Source organism: Drosophila serrata, unplaced genomic scaffold, assembly GCF_035046125.1.
Source record: "Drosophila serrata isolate PLE 108 unplaced genomic scaffold, ASM3504612v1 contig_184, whole genome shotgun sequence".
NCBI classification, from domain to species: Eukaryota; Metazoa; Arthropoda; class Insecta; order Diptera; family Drosophilidae; genus Drosophila; species Drosophila serrata.
Window position 1 is genome coordinate 8,622,713 of NW_028257082.1, and position 18,861 is coordinate 8,641,573.

General features: G+C 40.0%; 1 protein-coding gene across 2 annotated transcripts; it reads left to right on the forward strand.

Moving 5' to 3' along the window:
- The first annotated feature begins 1,865 nt into the window (after positions 1–1,865).
- Positions 1,866–18,861, forward strand: Alk (Anaplastic lymphoma kinase). Of its 2 annotated transcripts, none has more exons than XM_086828930.1 (9): positions 1,866–2,140; positions 8,639–9,704; positions 9,790–10,483; positions 10,551–11,043; positions 11,102–11,289; positions 11,355–11,532; positions 11,595–12,628; positions 12,695–12,902; positions 12,968–18,861. In XM_086828930.1, the coding sequence occupies exons 2-9, from the start codon at positions 8,889–8,891 to the stop codon at positions 14,499–14,501; spliced, it is 5,145 nt and encodes a 1,714-aa protein (XP_086685056.1). In that variant the 5' UTR covers positions 1,866–2,140; positions 8,639–8,888; the 3' UTR covers positions 14,502–18,861. The 2 variants fall into 2 exon arrangements, with proteins under 2 accessions (XP_086685056.1, XP_020810506.2); XM_020954847.2 differs by lacking the exon at positions 1,866–2,140 and adding an exon at positions 4,224–4,717.

Here is an 18,861-nt window from a genome sequence, read left to right on the forward strand (position 1 = left end):
ACTCCTGCGCATGTCCCACGCCAATCGATCCGCTGGTGGTGGCCACACTTTGTGCCCCGCCATGGCAGGATAACGTGGCCCACAGCCACTTGTTTGCATCATACTGTGTTTATGCCGCCACGACGCAGGCGCCAAGCCAAAAAACGTAAACAAAAGGCCCAAGCCCAAGACTTTGACAACTAAACTCCGTAGGGTTGACAGTTGGCAGTTGTAATTTGACAGTTGACACACTGAAGTGCTTTCGGCACTAGTCTGGACTGACCCCTGGCCAGGGTTTCGGTTTCACTTGTCGCCTTTTTTCAAGGCAAAACAAACCAATTGGCGAGCGGTGGCAACGCTTGAAGATGAAAACACTTGAAATAAATCACAGCGACCACACAGGCAAGCCGGGGAACAGTGAATTACTCAAGTGGAAACGGCAGCAGGCGGGAAAATAATCCCAGAAACAATAAATAATGAACTGATTTGCGATAATGCTAACAAAATAATATAACAACATTTACCTTATTAAGAAAATGGTGAACAGAAGAACATAATATTCAAATAAGCAAAGAAAGTATATCTCAAAACTTACTTCCCTTATATGAAATTCATTGTATTGCTTCACTGTGATCTGTTAACTTCCGTTTTGGTACCCCAATTCCCCTACAAAAAACCCCCTCCGAGTTCCTTCACAATCATTAATTACTTTCGCAGCTCCCCAAGCGGAAAAGAGTCCCGAGGAGGAGAAACTGTCGCAATGCCTGCTAAAAATATCTCGCCTTGCAATAAACCAGCCAGACATGCACATAAATCTTTTGTCTGATCGGAAGGCACAGCTCGAACGTTCAAGCAGGTAGCCAGGATGCTAGGACGCTAGGATGCTAGAGTCCAGAGGTCAGGGGTCAGCCGCTATCCTGAGTCCTGACGCCACCGTCCCGCTGTGATAGGCCGAAACGTATACGTTGGGCAACGCACAAGTCAATTTCAATTGCATTATCCACTTGACACGTCGCGACGAAAACAAATAAACAAACACGAACACTAGGATGCGGTTGCCGTGAGAAAAGCGAATCAGTAATTGCACTGCGAGAAATTTAGAAGAAAAAATAAATAGTACGAGTATTAAATGCGCAAAAATAAGAGGGACTTGTTAAAGATATACATTTGAATAAACTTTCAGGGTATTCTGATTATAGTCAAAAGGCAGAAAAACAGTGAAGAAGTAATTTGCGAACCTATTAAACATATATATTCTTGATCAGCATCAACAGCTGAATCAATCTAGCTATTAGTGACAAAAATGTTTTTTTTTTCAAAATGTTCCAAATTTTATAAGGGGTTACATCGTTACAATTTTCAAAAATTCATGAAAATTCTGTCTTCCTTAAGTTTAAAATTGAGTAAACAGTTTTTATAACATAACAAAAACCAGCATAGAATAGCTTTCAAATTTAAAATTTATTAAAATTAGCCTCCTGATCTAATTTCCAAATGCGACTTAATGAAGATATCCTTTCTTTACTAGGACTAGCAACAGATCAATATTTTTATAAAGTGTTTATAATCATTAATTTCAGAATGCTAAATGGAATATTCCCTCAAAGAATCCCAAAATTCTAATGATAAAGTCATATATCTCAGCAAAAATAAATAATAAACAAATGCTACAAAAATAAATAAAATGAGAAATTTAATCAGATATATATATATAAATGATACATTTAATTATAACTCAATAACTATTTTTCCAAGTGCAGGAAATGAGATGAAATAAGAAGAAATAAGATGGTCTCGGGATGCGGAGATGTTCGTCTTCTTCGGACGACGCCTCCGCAGCCAAGCAATCTTTAGCTTCTGGCCGATCTCGGCTGGCTGGCTGCGGCGATTCCCCTGCGGCCTCTTGTCAGTGGTCGTCGAACGGTCGCAGGGCTCAGTCGCACAGCGGATGTCGCAGCAGAACGACAGATAGATGTATCCACGAGATACTCGAAGCCAAAAAAAAAACGCATCTGTGAGGTACAGAAACATAGCTCGTGTGCGCGGATTTAAGTGAATATAATTGAAGACTCAGTGGTATATAAATAGTGGGATAAACTCTTTTAACCGCAACGACACGTGCCGGGCACACGCACTTATTTCCCCTCCGTTCAAGAACTGAGTGAGTTTCCCGTGGAAAATATCTATTAATAACAAAATGCATCTGCTGGATGCGTAGACTGCATTTGAATCTTTTATGTGCAATTTTGGGTGCAGTTCGCAATTTGCGCATCTCTAAACATTTTACGGTCTCGTTTACTGGTGCAAAATAGAGAAAACACCGCGAGATGGAAATAATATTTTTATAAATAAAGTGGATGTCGAGGTTTCCTTCTGATCGGTCTTTGACGTCGCCTCTGTCTCTCTTCTCTCTCTCCCTCGATCTCTCGATCTGTTGATCTCTTTCCGACTTTCTGCAGCTGCCGCCGACACTTTTAAACTATATATACAAATATAGTATATATTGGCGTGTTCTACAGATATAGTCCCATACGTATATCTGCAGATGTACTTTCATCAGCGGGATTCTATATTAATTTTCGCTTAGTTGTCGCCACGTCTGTGTCGCCCATTTCCGTTTGTTGTCGTCATTAGTTGAATGCTGTATGATGCTCAATGCAAAATATATAAATAATATTTGTTGATTTAGAATGAACAGCTAATTTTGTCAATGGGAAATTGGGTTTTGCAATTACACCAAGGGTTTCTTTTTGGATGAAAAATATGTTTCGTTTTGGTACATTATTGAATAAAAAAGATACTTGGTTTTGATTATTATTTACTGAAGGTTTAAACAGCATTAGGTAGCAATTACTTACTAAATTTAAAAGTAAATTACTTAATAGACAACACAGTCAAGATTAATTTAATCAGCAAGCGTATCTATCATGTCATAATAATTCTAATTTTCTTAGAACAACACATTTTAAAAGCCAAATCTGGCTTTGTGTTCATGACCACAGCACCTGTTGGTCCACAATTCGACAATTGCATTGTCCGCAGGGACTTGGCTTTTATAAACGATGGCCAAAAACAAAACCAAGTGTCCGGTGAAAGCACACGGCTTATCCTAGTATCCAGCAGCATTGTCACAATCTTGGGTTCATGAGATAGGAACTAGATAAATGCATTTGTGTCGCATCCGTGGCGCTGATTAGGTGATATTACAAACTGGAGGGCGAGGGCAGGATGCCACAGGATGTGCGGAATGGTGGCTTATACTGTGCTGTGCTGCAAATTGAAAAAGGAAACGCAGCTTGGTAGGAGGCTGACGCACAAGCGAGCACTGGGGACTTAGGCACTTGGAGAAATTGTTTATAAGTTTTGGGAGTTTGAGATGTTTGGGAGTCTTGAATTATAAAACTAATTTAGGATGCTCTATAGGTGATGGTATTTTATGATAAATGCTAGAAAACTTCATAAGTTATAACTAATCGTAATTATATCCACTTTAAATATTGAAAAGGATAATTATGATATTGTATGCATAAAAAACGCACTTGTTTGGGGTAATGTATATAAGAAAATCTTTAAATTAGTTAGAAATTTTTAGCAAATTAGTTAGTTTTCATGAATATATTAATTTGTTTTGAGGATTAGTACTTTGTTAAATACGTTTTAAATTCCTCTTTAATTGACTTTTAAAATTCCAAGACCTTAAATTTGATTCCCATTTAATTTTGTAAATTTTTAATAATACTTATTTATGTATATAAAAGGTACAAGTACTAAATATTTGAACGGATTTTACTATAAATATAACTTTAAGCAACTGTTTTCTAATTGATGGCAATCAAATGCACAAATAAATCTCGACAAATTAAGAATCCTTTCTGCTTGCAACCACCATTGAATCTCCTTGGACTTCAAGGTGACTTTTATTCCGAGTGCAGTGCAGGACATTCAGACCCGCCTCCCCCAGCTCCCCGCTCATCCTTGCCACTGAGAATACTCCTGCCTTGCCACTGCAGTGGCTGATGTAGCTAAATTCAATTTCCAGCAGTTTGCATTAATTTCCCAGCTTACGCCGACCGCCAGGGTGCGCCACTGCTGATGCTGCTCCTGTCGGGACCTCCTGCCCCTCCCCTTTTGCATTTTCGCGTTTTCAATTCAATCGCAGGAAAAACAGCAACAGCTTTTCGCTGTGCAAAACAAATCCAGCGAGTGAGTGAGTGAGAAATTTCCTAGCTGGATATTTCTCAATCTGTGTGAGTGTGTGCTTCGGATGTTTCGGGCATCCTGCGGCTCGATTTCAGCGCAGGATATTCGTTTAGGCGAGATGCCGATGCCGATGTAATGAAGCTGGGCCCCGATGCTAACCGGGCATCTGCGACTCTGCAAAAATTTCCCCACATTTCAGTCTTCGTTTGCCGAGCGTCGTGCGCGCAAGTATCCAACAGATACGCGGATAGACGGGCCCCTACAAAAACAACAGAAAATACCCACAAAAAAAGAGGAGAATTAGAAGAAGTACTTTCTCAGATATTGAGAAAATGTTACAACCAAACCACAGGCCAAACAAATTAACCAACAAAAGCGATTAATAACCATTAGAAAAAGTGTTAAATACCAATTAAAAAGTGGCGAAAAAAAGCAACCAAGGAATACATCAAATACATCTTTTGTGTGGCATCAGCAGCTTTTGAAAATATCCAGCGACAGTACTTCAGGAAAAATATAAGAAATGGAATTATCCATGGTAAATGTGAATATATATTCTAAAAGAAAGTGGTTGAAAAACATGGAAAATCTAAAGCGAAAATATTGAAAAATCCAATGAAAAATTTGTTGAGCTGTTGGAAAAATTTCGTTACTTTGTACATGTGTGTGTGTGTGTGTGGTGTGTTTTTGTGTGTAGTATCTTTTGTGCGCCTCGGCTGCTATGTATCTGTGAGATACGCAAAACAATTTGTCTGCGCCATTAGTAGCGCACAGTACCAGGGTGTACATGTAAGAGTGTTTGTGTGTGTTAGTGTATGTGTGTGTATCCTGCGCAGTCAACGAAACCAAAGCTGCGTTTCGCATCCTGCCAAATCCTTGTCCCGAAAGGGAGACAGAGGGCAGCGCAATATTTGCGACGTTGACGCAGCCTCCACTCGCTATCCCTTGCTGTTTATGTTGTTGTTGTTACACCGCTGCTGTGTGTGTGTATCTGCAAAATACGGATACTAGATGCTACACTACCCATGTGCTTACTGTTTTCTATATTCTATTGACTCTAGAAGAAAATTTATTAAACAGAATAGCACATAAAGCAAAAAAGAAATTTTTAAATAATGTTCTTTTTGAGACATAGAAATCGCAAACTACACAAAACAATAGTAATGGATATCTACACTAGCACTACGTTTTACCTAATAAGTTGTTAGATATTACTCTAGGCTTTTTGACTCGAATTTTAAACTAAAATAGAAAATATTAAGATTAATTAATGGACAACATGATTACCTTAACAATTGGCAAGTTTCATAATTGTGTTGTTTTTGTGATAACTTAATTGTATTTTTATTATACAGAATTAAGGTTTATGTCTTTATTTATTTTATTACATATATTTGATGTAATTTCTTTCCTTAATTATTTGTCTCTAACTTTTGCTGATCGAAAATATGGGTTCATTAATTCTTGCCTTTTTCATTTAATTAGCCATTTCCAAAATCCTTCTGTGTTTAATATTATAAAAAACAGGGAAACTAAGTTAGGGAAACCGAAGTTTGTTTAGTTTAAAAGAATGTAAAAGTTATTTGTGATTAAATAATAATTATTTTTTTACTTTTTTTATATATTTATTATATATTTATTTTGATTAACCTTTTATCTCAGTCACAACTGAGATTTGTAATTTCTAGCAAATAATAGATTAGATTACAACGATTTTTGGGAAACTGCATATTTTAAAAATTAAATTATATAGGGGGACTTAGTTTGGCAAAATATTTAATATAGCTTCAGTCACAAGTAATAACCAAATTATCTTCATAAATTAAAACAAATTAAAAACCGGATACATTAAGAGAACAAGAAAAGGAACAAATTATTTGTAATATAAAATTTAAAGAAAATTTATAAATATTTCCATTAAATCAATTTAAAACCAGATACATTAAGAGAACAAGAAAAGGAACAAATTATTTGTAATATACAATTTAAAGTAAATTTATAAATATTTCCATTGAATTGCATTTGCTACCTCACTAATTATGCTCCACATTGAAAAATTCGCGACAAAAATAAACTTTTCGAGAGGACTTTGCTTCGCCCGGTAATCCTTGGAACTTCTGGCACTTGTCCGTGTCTTGAACTTTTGCCTCAGCTCGAGTTCGCTTCCTGCCGCCTGAGGCGAAGGGTGGTACTTTGCATGCATGTGTAGTTTTTCAGCTAGTTGGCTTACCGCTTTCCCAGCTCCACGCATTTCCCGCTTTCCCGCCGTTCCTTAGCTGTTACTCGCAGGACTTTCGGCTTCAGTTGCGTTTCCGTTCTGGACTCGCTGCATGGCTTTAGCGAGTGGCAGGGGAAGTTGTCAAGTTCTCGCTGGATTTTCTTCAGTTTCGCTTTTCTCTTTTACGAGGCGTGAGTGTGTGTATATTTACAATTCCGCTTTGTTGTTGTTTTCGCGACAGCCATTTTGTATAGCACACTTTGCGTACTATGAAGTTTCACACACATACACATATGCACTCAGCTTCTCGTAGAGAGAGAGTTTTCCTTTATTTTATTTTTTGATTGAAAATTTCCCTACTTTTTCCGAATATATATTTCCCAATCTTTGTTGTTTTTGTTACGTTTTCTCTCTTTTCTTTTTTTCGCGCGTAGGAAAGAGGTGCCGAAATAATGGAAAATACGAAAAAAACGAAAGGAAAAACATCCTTTTCTAAACCCCGCTCTCGCTCGCTACCTATCTCTTTCACACCTACCCATCCATCTCTATCTATTGCCAAAAGTCTAGTATCCGCAAGAAAAAGAAGGAAAAACTGTTTGTGTTCTGCTAAATCAAATAAAATAAATGCACTTCGCATTCGGCATAGCGAAACAAATCCCGAAATGAAAATGCGAGAAAATGCCAGTGTGTGTATGTGTGTGTGAGTGATGTGTATCTGTGAGTGTGTGTGAAAAAGAAAAATGTTAAAAGTGAAATTGTACGACGCCCCTTCGAGTATAAGAAAATATGCCTGTGTCTCTATACACAAGAAATAGATTTATCCAAAAGGCCAAAATAATTATGAAGAAATCCATTTGGACGTGTGTGCCCAAATATCGAGATCTATATGCTTGAAATCGGGCCAGGGAAATATATATTCAAATCTTTCAATCAATCTACAAAGCAGTATATACTCGATAAATAAACTTTTGTATATATTTTATGGAAATTACTTTGAATAAGGCAGCAAATTGAAATGGTTTTTATATGTAGAATTTTGTAAAACAGACTCGCACTTACTTTTGTTCTTGGAATACAGCTTTCCCCATAAACTTCATTGATTTATAATGGAAAAATAATAAATAAATAAATAAAAATTAATAAGGCGCCATTTCCATTTAAATATAAAACCGATTTCCTCTTTGTTGTTTCACCGATTCCCAGAAAGAAGGTAGAGTGACATTTCTAGGAATCACTGTCATTTTGTTATCATATCCGATTTGTTGTTTGCACTTTGAGCTTGCAATTATTTAAAATGTTAATTTAAAATTAGATAGTTTTTATAATAACCACAAATTGATATTTTGTTGTTTTTTTTTTAATAAATTGTTAATGTTTTAGGTACTTCAATAGTGAGTCTCGTCTCCAGCATATGTATACAGAAGTTTATTAATTGATGAAGTAGTATTATTATAATAAATAAATATCCCGAAGAATTAAGATCTGCTTATTGAAATTAATTTCTCCTTTTTCATTGGAAAACAAAATAGAAAGTGGTTGTTCTAACAAAATTATAATGAAATAACGTTTGCATGGAATCCGGCAATTTGAATAATGATAAAAAGCCCAATACAAATATGTAGTAATTACGAATTTCGCGAGAACATCCGAATTCGAAAGCTCATAATTGAATAGCGCAATCGGCAGGTAGCATCTTGTGCCTTTTGGCAAATGTCAGGTAATCGGAAGGCTATCATCGATTTTCCTGGCCCAGCCTGAAGGTAAATTCCTTCATTCTGTCGAAAGGAAACACGTTTTCTCATAAAGGTTCGCTGCTGGTGCAGACTTATTGCAATTTCGGTGCCCGAGGCCTCTTCACAAAGTGAATGGCAATCTCATTGATTCGGGTATGGCATCCTTTGGCAGTCCTTTGAAAATGGAACGCATGTGGTCCTGTTTTTGTGTGGGCTAAAACTGTCATATATACCTAGACCTAAGCCCGTGCATTATGAAATGTCATTACGTGGGCTGAACATTATCTCCCCTCTTTCAAAAAGTCAAACGTCAATACGGACGATTAATTACAACTTGACGAGTATACAGTTTCCCTTTTTTGCTGATTTTAACGGAAATGATAATTAATTTGATTGAGGCAAGTTAATTTCTGTGGGTGCCGACTTTAAATATTAAAGATGAGAGAAAATTAATCACTTGACAAAATAATTGTGTTTTCTTATCTACAATTTAATATTTCTTTGGCAGACTTAAACGCTCGTTGGTTTGTTGGGAAGAGAAACACACTCACCTGCGGGTGATAGCTTTAGCTATGAGCTGCCTGCATTTGAAGAACTTTAAAAGCGCCGACTGGTCGCCCTTATTAGCCAGGAGTTAAGAAGTGACAAATATAAACCACACACAGACACAAATATATTCAGAAGAAGGATCTTTTCAAGGAGATACCACACACAGAAGAGCCATATTTGAGTGGTGTTAGGAAGGAGTCTTCTCCAGGATGCAGCTGGTGCACTGGGTGCTGCTGGCTCTGATGCTGGCGGTTTATAATCCAACGCTGGCCCAGCGACCCCTGATCATGAACCACACATTCAGTTCGCTGCCCATGTCCCAGCATGCCAGCTTCACCAACAGTTGGCCAGGTAGCTCCTCCTCCGTATCCACGGGCAAGCAACTTCGCAATGGGAGACTCCATGAACAGCCGTTGCCTCTGCCACAGCCCACTTCGCCGGTGGTTACTCAGTACGAGGACTATGAGGTGGCTTCCGGATCGCCAGGCTCACGCAGAGATAATAAGCGAAGGTTGGCCCAGCTGGCACCGGGTCTCCTACCACGTCCTAGCGGTAGCAACGGACGCCGTGGCATTGAATCGCTACGCAAGGAGCTAATGAATCCCTCGGTGGGTGGTCCTGGCGGTGGCATCTCCGGCAGCAGTGCTGGATATCCCTCCTACTCGGCTACCTCCTCCATTGGGCGGATCGATGGCCTAGGACAGGGCATAGGCTCGGCGGATCGCTATGGCGAGCAGCTGAGGCAGCCCAGCGGCATGGCCGCCATGACAGCGGGTCCACTGGGAGGAGCCTACTCCACCAGGTTTCCGCCACTCTACGGCGTCGATGACAACCCGAAGCGAATGTATCCCCGAAAGAATTCCATCAGTGAGCTGTATAAGCTGAAGAGCCGGCTTAACCAGGCAGATGAGCCTGCCGGCGGAGTGACACATGGCAACTTTGAGGGTGATGCTCAGGGCGCTTCGGCCTCAGCGGATCCTTTGCAGGAGATCAAGGACAGGATAAGGGATACGTCTCCCAATGCGGTGAGTGTGGTTTCTAATCTATAAAATATCTTAGAATATATCTATTTAGTTTCCTGTTAATAATATAAACTATAATCCTTTTCAGAACACTTACGCTCCTCACACGGATGCCACGCCTTCGTCGGAATACGAGTACGAACTGGGCGTAAAGTGTAACTTCGAATCGCCTTGCAGCTGGACTTGGGTTGAGTATCCCGATGGCTTCCAGGTGATCAGTGGCACAGAGCTGGCCAAACGGAATCTCACTGGATTGTTGCCAGGACCTGTGGCAGATAGTATTGACGATGCCACTGGACACTTTCTGTATGCCCGTGTCCAGCCCAACTCAAGGCCTTTGAATCTCACCTCGCCGGAGTTTAGTACCACCATGGAGAAGTGCTATTTGGAGGTGTATATGCATCAGAGTGACATGAGCCATGGTCTCTCCAGAGTGGTGGTGGAACCACTGCACACTCAGGAGAGCAGCTGGGTGCCGGCGGAGATCCAGGGTGACAATGTGCGCCAGTGGACAAGGAAGGTGTATCGTCTGGGTCGTGTTTCCCGGGACTTTCGCATTGTCTTTGAGATTGTTCCTGATCTGAGGCCGGGGCAGAAGGGTCACGTGGCCCTGGATAATTTGCGCATGGTGAACTGTTTCCCCGAGGGCACCAAGTCGGAGAAGTGCAGCACTTCGCAGGTCAAGTGCACCTCCAATAAGGTGCCTGTCTGCATTCACCTGCCGCGTATCTGTGACATTACCAAGGATTGTGATGAGGCGGAGGATGAGCAGCAGTCATGTGGTGAGTAACTCATAGTTTTATCTATAAAATAAAAGTAGTAATCAATATAACTATATCTTATCTTTAGACAAAATCCCCTATGGCGGTCGCTGTGACTTTGAGGAGGATTGGTGTGGATGGCGTGACTCTGGCAAGACAATACTCACTTGGTCACGGCACACAGGATCCTCGCCAACTCACGACACTGGACCAGATGGAGATCACACTATGCAACATCTCCTGAATAACACCAGTGGTTACTATATGCTGGTCAATATGAATCAGCATATGAATAACTCCGATAAGAACTCGAACATTGGCTTTGCCAGCAATGCCGTCATGGTAAGCAAGACCTTCAATCCACCGCCATCGGTCCATGGAAATCCAGACTCGCCGTATCGGAACTCCTGTGTGGTGAGGTTCTTCATACATCAATTTGGCAAGAATCCGGGCAGCATCAATCTCTCTGTGGTTGAGATGAAGGAGAAGGAGAATATAACCACAACGTTATGGTGGAGCACCAAAAATCAGGGAAGCGACTGGCTAAGGGCGGAGTATGTGCTGCCCAATATAACGTCCAAGTGAGTTTTATATTTAAATATATCTGTAGAATATAAATTAATCTCTTGTATCCCTCAGATACTATCTACAATTTGAAGCTCGCATGGGCATGAGAATTTACTCAGATGTGGCTGTGGATGACTTTTCTCTGAGTCCCGAATGTTTTGGTCTTAATATACCAGAGGATCATCTTGGTGGCTATAACTACTGGGATGTAAGGCAGAATCTAAAGAGTCCTACGTACAAAGATTTCGAATATACAAATTGTAAGTTTATCGTTATATTACGTATACGACGTGGTGTACATTACAATAATATATTTTTGATCCAGATCTTGAGCTAACCAGTTGCGACACTCGAGGCATGATAGGACCCACACAGGCTCAGTGCGAGGCTGCCTACAAGGAGCAGAATAAAAGCCATGTCCTGCGGGAAGTCCATGTGGTAGAAGACCAAAGCAGCTACAAGGGCATGCAAAAGTGGAAGGTGCCCAATGAGGGTCACTACACGTGAGTTAATCTTATCTAAATCATCATATCTTATACTTAAAATTTATATTATTTTTCAACAGAATCATTGCCAAGGGCGCTAGTGGAGGTCTGGGTTCCGGCGGAGTTGGCAGCTCTCGAGGATCGGTGGCCGTGGCTATTCTGGAGCTACACAAGCACGAAGAACTTTACTTCCTAGTGGGACAGCAGGGCGAGAATGCCTGCATTAAATCCATGGGAGTGCACAAGGAAGCCGGTTGTGGCACCGATCACGATCTGGACTTGGCCCAATACAGCTTCCGTTCCAAACAGGATATGGTCAAAAATATCTATATTGAAAATGGTGCCGGCGGTGGAGGTGGAGGATCCTATGTCTTCTTGCTGAATCAAGCCAAAAATGAGGCTGTACCTCTCCTTGTGGCTGGCGGCGGCGGAGGACTGGGCATTGGTCAGTACATAGACGAGGACTTCCAGCATGGCCAAAAGGTGAAACCCTTGCAGGCGCCAGAGAGTGGCCAAATCAATGGGGAACCGCTGAATAAAAAGACTGCTGGCCCCGGTGGTGGATGGAGAGCCAAAGAGGATCAGGCCCTGAGTCCCACCTATGGAGCTGCCCTGCTCCAAGGGGGTCGTGGAGGTCACTCATGCTATGTGGAACTGGCGGACAATGGAACCTCTGTGCATCGACATGGTCAAGGTGGCTTTGGTGGTGGCGGCGGTGGCTGTAACACTGGCGGAGGAGGCGGCGGTTATGCCGGTGGAGATGTCTATCTCACGGAATCCAATGGCGAAGGAGGCAGTTCCTTTATCAGTCCCAGCCGTAGTCTCCGGGAGATAAGCGATGTCCATGCGGGCGCCAGCAGTGGTTCGGGTGCCATCATTATTATTCCAGCTATCGAAGGTTGTGGTTGCGACTACCGGTGCGTGGCTTTGGATGAGTTCCGGTCAAAGGTGCGCTGCATCTGTCCGGATGGCTGGATACTGAAGAGGGATAACCACACCGCCTGCGAGATACGAGAAGAGGCTGGCAAGTCATCCTTCCAGTATCTTGTCTCCATTCTGATGATATCACTGTGCGTCCTCTTCATCTGCATTGGGGCGCTGATCTTTATGTTGTGTGAGTAGTCTTTAATGACGAGTATCTAAAAGTATAAGATATATTATAATAATTCTTTGTCCACAGACAATCGCTATCAAAGAAAGAAGCAATCTAAAAAGCGTCACAAGATGCTGGTGGAACAGGACCTTCAACTTACTCGTTTGCGTAACAACATCGATGACTCCAATCTGAATAACTTTAATCCCAACTATGGCTGCGATGGCATCCTCAATGGTCATATAGATGTCAACAGTTTACCCCAAGTGGCACGCGACAGTCTTCAGTTGGTCAAGTAAGTGCCCCTCCTTTTCACACATTCCAAAGAATCTTTTTACTAATCTGTGTACTCCCTTTTAGTGCCCTGGGCAAAGGCGCCTTTGGTGAGGTCTACATGGCCTTATATCGCCATCGCGATGGTGATGCCGTAGAAATGGGCGTGGCTGTAAAAACTCTACGTGAGGATCCTAAGAGAGAAAAAGAAGAGGACTTCCTTAAGGAGGCTGCCATCATGGCCAAGTTTAATCATCCCAATATGGTGCACTTGATCGGTGTCTGCTTCGATCGTCAACCGTACTATATAGTCCTGGAACTGCTAGCTGGCGGAGATCTGCAAAAGTTCCTGCGCGAGAACAGGAACACTCCAGAACGTCCTTCGCTGCTGACCATGAAGGATCTACTCTTCTGCGCCTTGGACGTGGCCAAAGGATGTCGTTACATGGAGAGCAAGCGATTCATCCATCGCGACATTGCCGCCAGGAATTGTCTGCTGAGCAGCAAGGGTCCCGGTCGAGTGGTGAAGATTGCGGACTTTGGCATGTCCCGGGACATCTACAGATCAGACTACTATCGCAAGGGCGGCAAGGCCATGTTGCCCATCAAGTGGATGCCGCCGGAAGCCTTCCTCGATGGCATCTTTACGTCCAAGACCGATGTCTGGTCCTTTGGCATTCTCCTGTGGGAGGTCTTCAGTCTGGGTCGTTCGCCATATCCTGGCCAGCACAATACACAGGTGATGGAGCTGGTGGTGCGCGGCGGAAGATTAGGTTCGCCCACCGAGTGTCCAGTCTCCATATACAAGGTGATGGCCGACTGCTGGAATCCCACGCCCGAGGATCGACCCACTTTTATTAGTCTGCTGGAGCACTTGACCGCCTGCACCCAGGATCCGAGCATCATGAACGCTCCGCTGCCGAATATCCTGGGACCGACGGCCTCCGAAAGGGATGACACGGTCATCCGGCCGCCCAATGGTGAAGAGTTCTGCCTGGCGGTGCCCGACTATCTGGTGCCCCTGCCACCGGGTGGCCACACCAACCCATCCATGGCCAGCGGTTCCGGCTATGTGCCCGAGTCGCAGCGCCAACAGATGAGCTCATGCACTCCGCCAGCAGTCACCTCGCCAGCTGCCCCACATCCCCGGCCAGTGGAGAATCCGGCTCCCACCAGCGGCGATTGCTGGGAGACGTCCTTCATTCTGCCCAATGCCAAGGCGGAACAACCGGCGGCCGGTGGTAGCAAGGATATACCTCCGCTGGCCTCCGGCGAAGATGCCAAGCTGATTAGCCTGGACACGCCGCAGCCCACGCCAACCACGATCCAGCCGCCGTTATCCTTCGCCTCGCAATTGGATGGCATCACATTGGATCCCTCGACGCTGTCCAAGAGTCTGCCCAATGGCAGTGCCAAGCAGTCATATGCCAATGTTCAGGTGAAGAATGAAACGGAGGCCAAGGTCCCCAATGGGGGCGTGGTGGCCAATGGAGGAGGAGCCGTGATGAACGGCGACATCTCGACGGGATCGACGACGGGCGGTGCGGACTCACCGTTCACCATTCAGGGTTATGCGGAGCGGTACAAGGACAACAACAATCATTCCGAAATCAGTTGTTAGAAGCACAGGGAAAAGTCAGTACTAGAAATGCTGAGAATATAATTCTAGGATCAAGAATAAGTATGTGAAAGATTTGTATTTGATTTCTATCTCTTGAGATTTTTCTGTCTTTCCAAGATTTTAAAAATCTTGTAATCAGAAATCTTAACTTTCTCTCAACATTCAAAATTCTTTCGAGAACAACCAAAAGATTCGACTTAAAATATGTTTTCTTCTTCAGAAAGCTACATTTCTTTTTAACTTTCAAAATTCCCTTATTTCGGATTTTTTTATAAGATAAAAAAACTGAAAGATCTATTTATCTATTTTCACAAAATATTTTCACAAAAAAATACTTTAATGAATTTCAACAGTGTTTTATCTTACTTATTTTTGATTTTCAAATTATATTCCCTTTCGAGGACAGCATTTTTTCTCACAGTGCACACTCTGCAATGCCCAGGAGCCAGTCTTGTTTGTGGGGAGGCAATCACCATTGGTTTGCGCCTCATCAGCGCATTAAATATATATATATTTATATATTTATTCTTAAATCTTAAAAAGAGAAAAACCAAGAAATATGGTTGAAACAAAAACCGAGTGAGAACTTCACATGATTAAAACAAAATGAAAATTGTATTGTAATTTAAACATCAATTTGTATTGCGTGAACTTGCAAGACAAGTGCAAAGTAACACATAAACTTAGTTGGAATACATAGTTTAGATTTTTACCAGACATTAGTTTTGCAAAAAAAAAACAAAATGAAAACGCGATAAGACATACATTTTTGCGAGAGGTTGTATATATAAATTGTAACTAAGTTTTACACGTACGGTTAATTAAGTTGAACTACTTTAGATTATTTTTAATTTTGTTTTTAGTTACCTTTAGTTAACGTTTTAAGCTGATGACTGAAATGCCAAACAATATTCCTAAAGTAAAAACAAAACAAAAACAAACAAACGAAGAGTCATACGTTTGCTTATTTTTAATACTCAGTCCAGAACCGGGAACCAAGATGCCAAACTCAATGTAGTTTAAAGTGTCATTTGAAGTTCACAATAATACCACAAATGTAGTCAGAGGGAGAGATATGCCAAAACAGACACCAAATACAGAGACACACGTTTTTAACATAGGGTATTTTTTTTAATTTTCAGGGTTCTTAATTCTCTTATTGTTTAATCCGAGCGAATTAAAGAAGAAACCAAAAAAAGAGATATAGTGTAAATAAGAAGCTTCCGTCATAGCGAAATTACGTATATTGTATGTATTTAATTAGTCATAAGCGAAATAAAATCGAGTAGCGGAGTCAGACGGTAGATGAGAAACTACAATTTACAGGGTGATTTTTATGAAAATTCAGTTGTATGTTTGAAAAACAGAAATTTAGCATTAATGGAACAAAAACGTTGAAGCGCAACGTTCAACTCGATTTGAGTTGATCACAAAATGTTGTAAAAAATATATACTTATATAGATATATACTTTCAGCACAGGCCCTGTATTTGTTCATCATCATTAACGCTCTTGTTTCAGGTGTTGATCGGAGAATTCGAATTCGAAATTTTGTACATTTAGTTGGAACGTAACAAACAAGCTTTAAATTATATAATTTTTATAAAGATATATTAACGATATACAAGTGAGGCGACAGCATTATATTTAACCGAGCAAAAAGAAAAACGTGAATAAATTAATTATACAAGCAGTAAAATTTGATTACACTGAGGTAATTTATGTATATGTACGAGTATAATTAGGCTTAAGCAAACAACAAAAATTGAGTGTGTGTTTAAAACAGCAAATCGATAAAAAATATGAAGAAAAAGAAAAATAAATATATACATATTTAGATAATGATACTGAAACATATATAGGAGGGATAACGATAAAGTTACGTCTATGTTTTGCTTTATGTACAATTCTACTGTTATATGCGCATACATCTATATACACGCAAACATATTCTCGTATATAAACATTATTATAATCAACTTATATATCCAATATGTATGTACGACTAAAGCGAAACGTTAATTTTAAAATGCTGAATCTGCGGAATACCAAAAAGCGTGTAAATTACATGTACATTAATAGATATACATACATATATATGTATTCAGATGGACTCTCGTTTTTATACACTTACAAGGTAATATTGTTCAGAAAGATATTACGTAAATAACATTTCAAAGAATGCGATTATTTAAAAACTTAGGTATCACGCTTCGGCTTTCCGAAATTAGTTTTCTTTGTTGATAGGGTTTAATTTCAATTAAAGAATATTTTCAAAACCTATGAATTCTTAGAAATTTCGAATGCTTTGAAATCTCTTCCTGAAGGTGTCGAAAAATTTGATGTCTTATTAGGCACCATTTTGCATCTTGATCTTAAATACCTTATATTTAAATCATCTGAAAACGAGAGAACATCTGAATATCCACTCTTACTTGTATTTTACAAGAAGAGTGGCACCCAGGAAAACCGGAAACCAAACAAAAAATGTACAAAACTAAATGGAAAATGAATAAAAATCAATTGAGAGAAAATAATAATAAATCTATGCTCAGAATCGAATGCTCAAGACGTGTATAAACATATATATTTGAATATATGTATATCCCAGCATCCGCGGCTTACACTTAGTAATTAATCGGGTCGATAACTTGATCGTATTTTTTTGTTGTATGTGTATCTATTATGGTTGTGCCGAGGCATCTCAAGTAAATGCATTCACACACACAGACACATCTCTAGGAGATCCTTTTCAGCATAGCGGATAGTGGAAGATCGATTGTCCAAAATACATGCATATGTATAAATTAAAGCAGACAGACAAACACACATACGATCCCACACACTCAACACAACACAACACAACACACATTTTTGTACCCTGAGAAGACATTACCTTGTGTACCTAAAGCCCAGAACCTGAAAGAGAAGAGTTACATACATATGCATATATCCGCAAATCGTTGATGATTAATTGTTGGCACTGGTTCAGTTACAAGATCTTTTGGGTTTTTTGGTTTGAGAAGGAAATCCAACTTCTGACTCAGATCTTTTCGGGATTGTTAAGTTTACGAATCCATAGGGTTCAGTCTTTAAACACTTTATTACTACACGTTTGAGATGTTTGCAATTCATTCAAAGTGAATATAAATCGAAGAATAATAGTTCAATTCTTTTAAAAGTTGATTTGCTAATAGGGAAACTGAATGTTTTATTTTAAAGCTCAGAACCAGGTCATGGCATTTAGATCATTGTTGACGACGGCTTAAACCGATTTCGATTGGAGAACTTCGCTGGCCAATATCAGTAGCTTGGTGAACAACACACTTCATTTCTCAACAATAAAAATTCGCAACGAAATTTAGAAAATGAAACATAAATTATATATACATACAAATATATATGTATATATATATAAAGAGACAAATTTAAGAAATTAATTAGGTATAAAGATCACACAATAAATGGTATTTTTATATACTACAAAAAAAAATTCCCCCCAAAAAAATGAGAAAAACCAAAAACCAAATCGTCGAAAGAAATGCAAGTTTAGTGCATGCAAACAGGCTTAAACTTAGCTCTAGCTATAAAATATATATTAAAAAAGTAAAAAACAAACATTAATGGTTTTCATTTAAAATCGTAAATTATTTTGTTACATTTAAAATGGTAATCGAAACAAAAAAAAGAAAAACAAAAGCAAAAAACTAAATAATAAACAAGAAACAGAAACGCAAAGACTAGAACAACATTTTGTAAGCTGGATTAATTGAGTGATGGATGATCGGTGGTGGCAAGTTATATATAATACAGAATAAGCAACTAGGCAAACTACCAACCGAAAAGCGCAGAACAAAGTCCATATATAGAGAGAAGAGAAACCACACTCGAAGGTAACCCAAATATCTGTCATAACTTGCTGAAAAAGAAAATAATGGCGGCGACACGAATGATACACTCACATTGTATAATTTCCAACTCGACCTAAGCTATAAAGAAATACCAGCTAAGAAACGTATATAACTGACACTTACTCCACTTACACACTTCACTTTTGCTCTCAGCTCTCAGAGAGGGCTTTTCCCCAAAGATTTTCACGCTTTTCCTTCCCCCCCGCTCCCCTTCAGTGAGTCGAGGACGAGTTTTGAATTATCTAAACATAAGCACATCTTACAAACCAAAATCGAAAAAGAAAAATAAAGTATAAATATATCTAAATAACATATATATTTGGGAAAATGTAAAGTGGAGAACAATTTTAAAGTTGGTAGCGTGTAAGCGCTGGAAATGCGAATCGACAAAAACTGAGAAACTGAGAGAAATAATAAAAAATGAAAATTCATGTGTACAAAAACAAAAA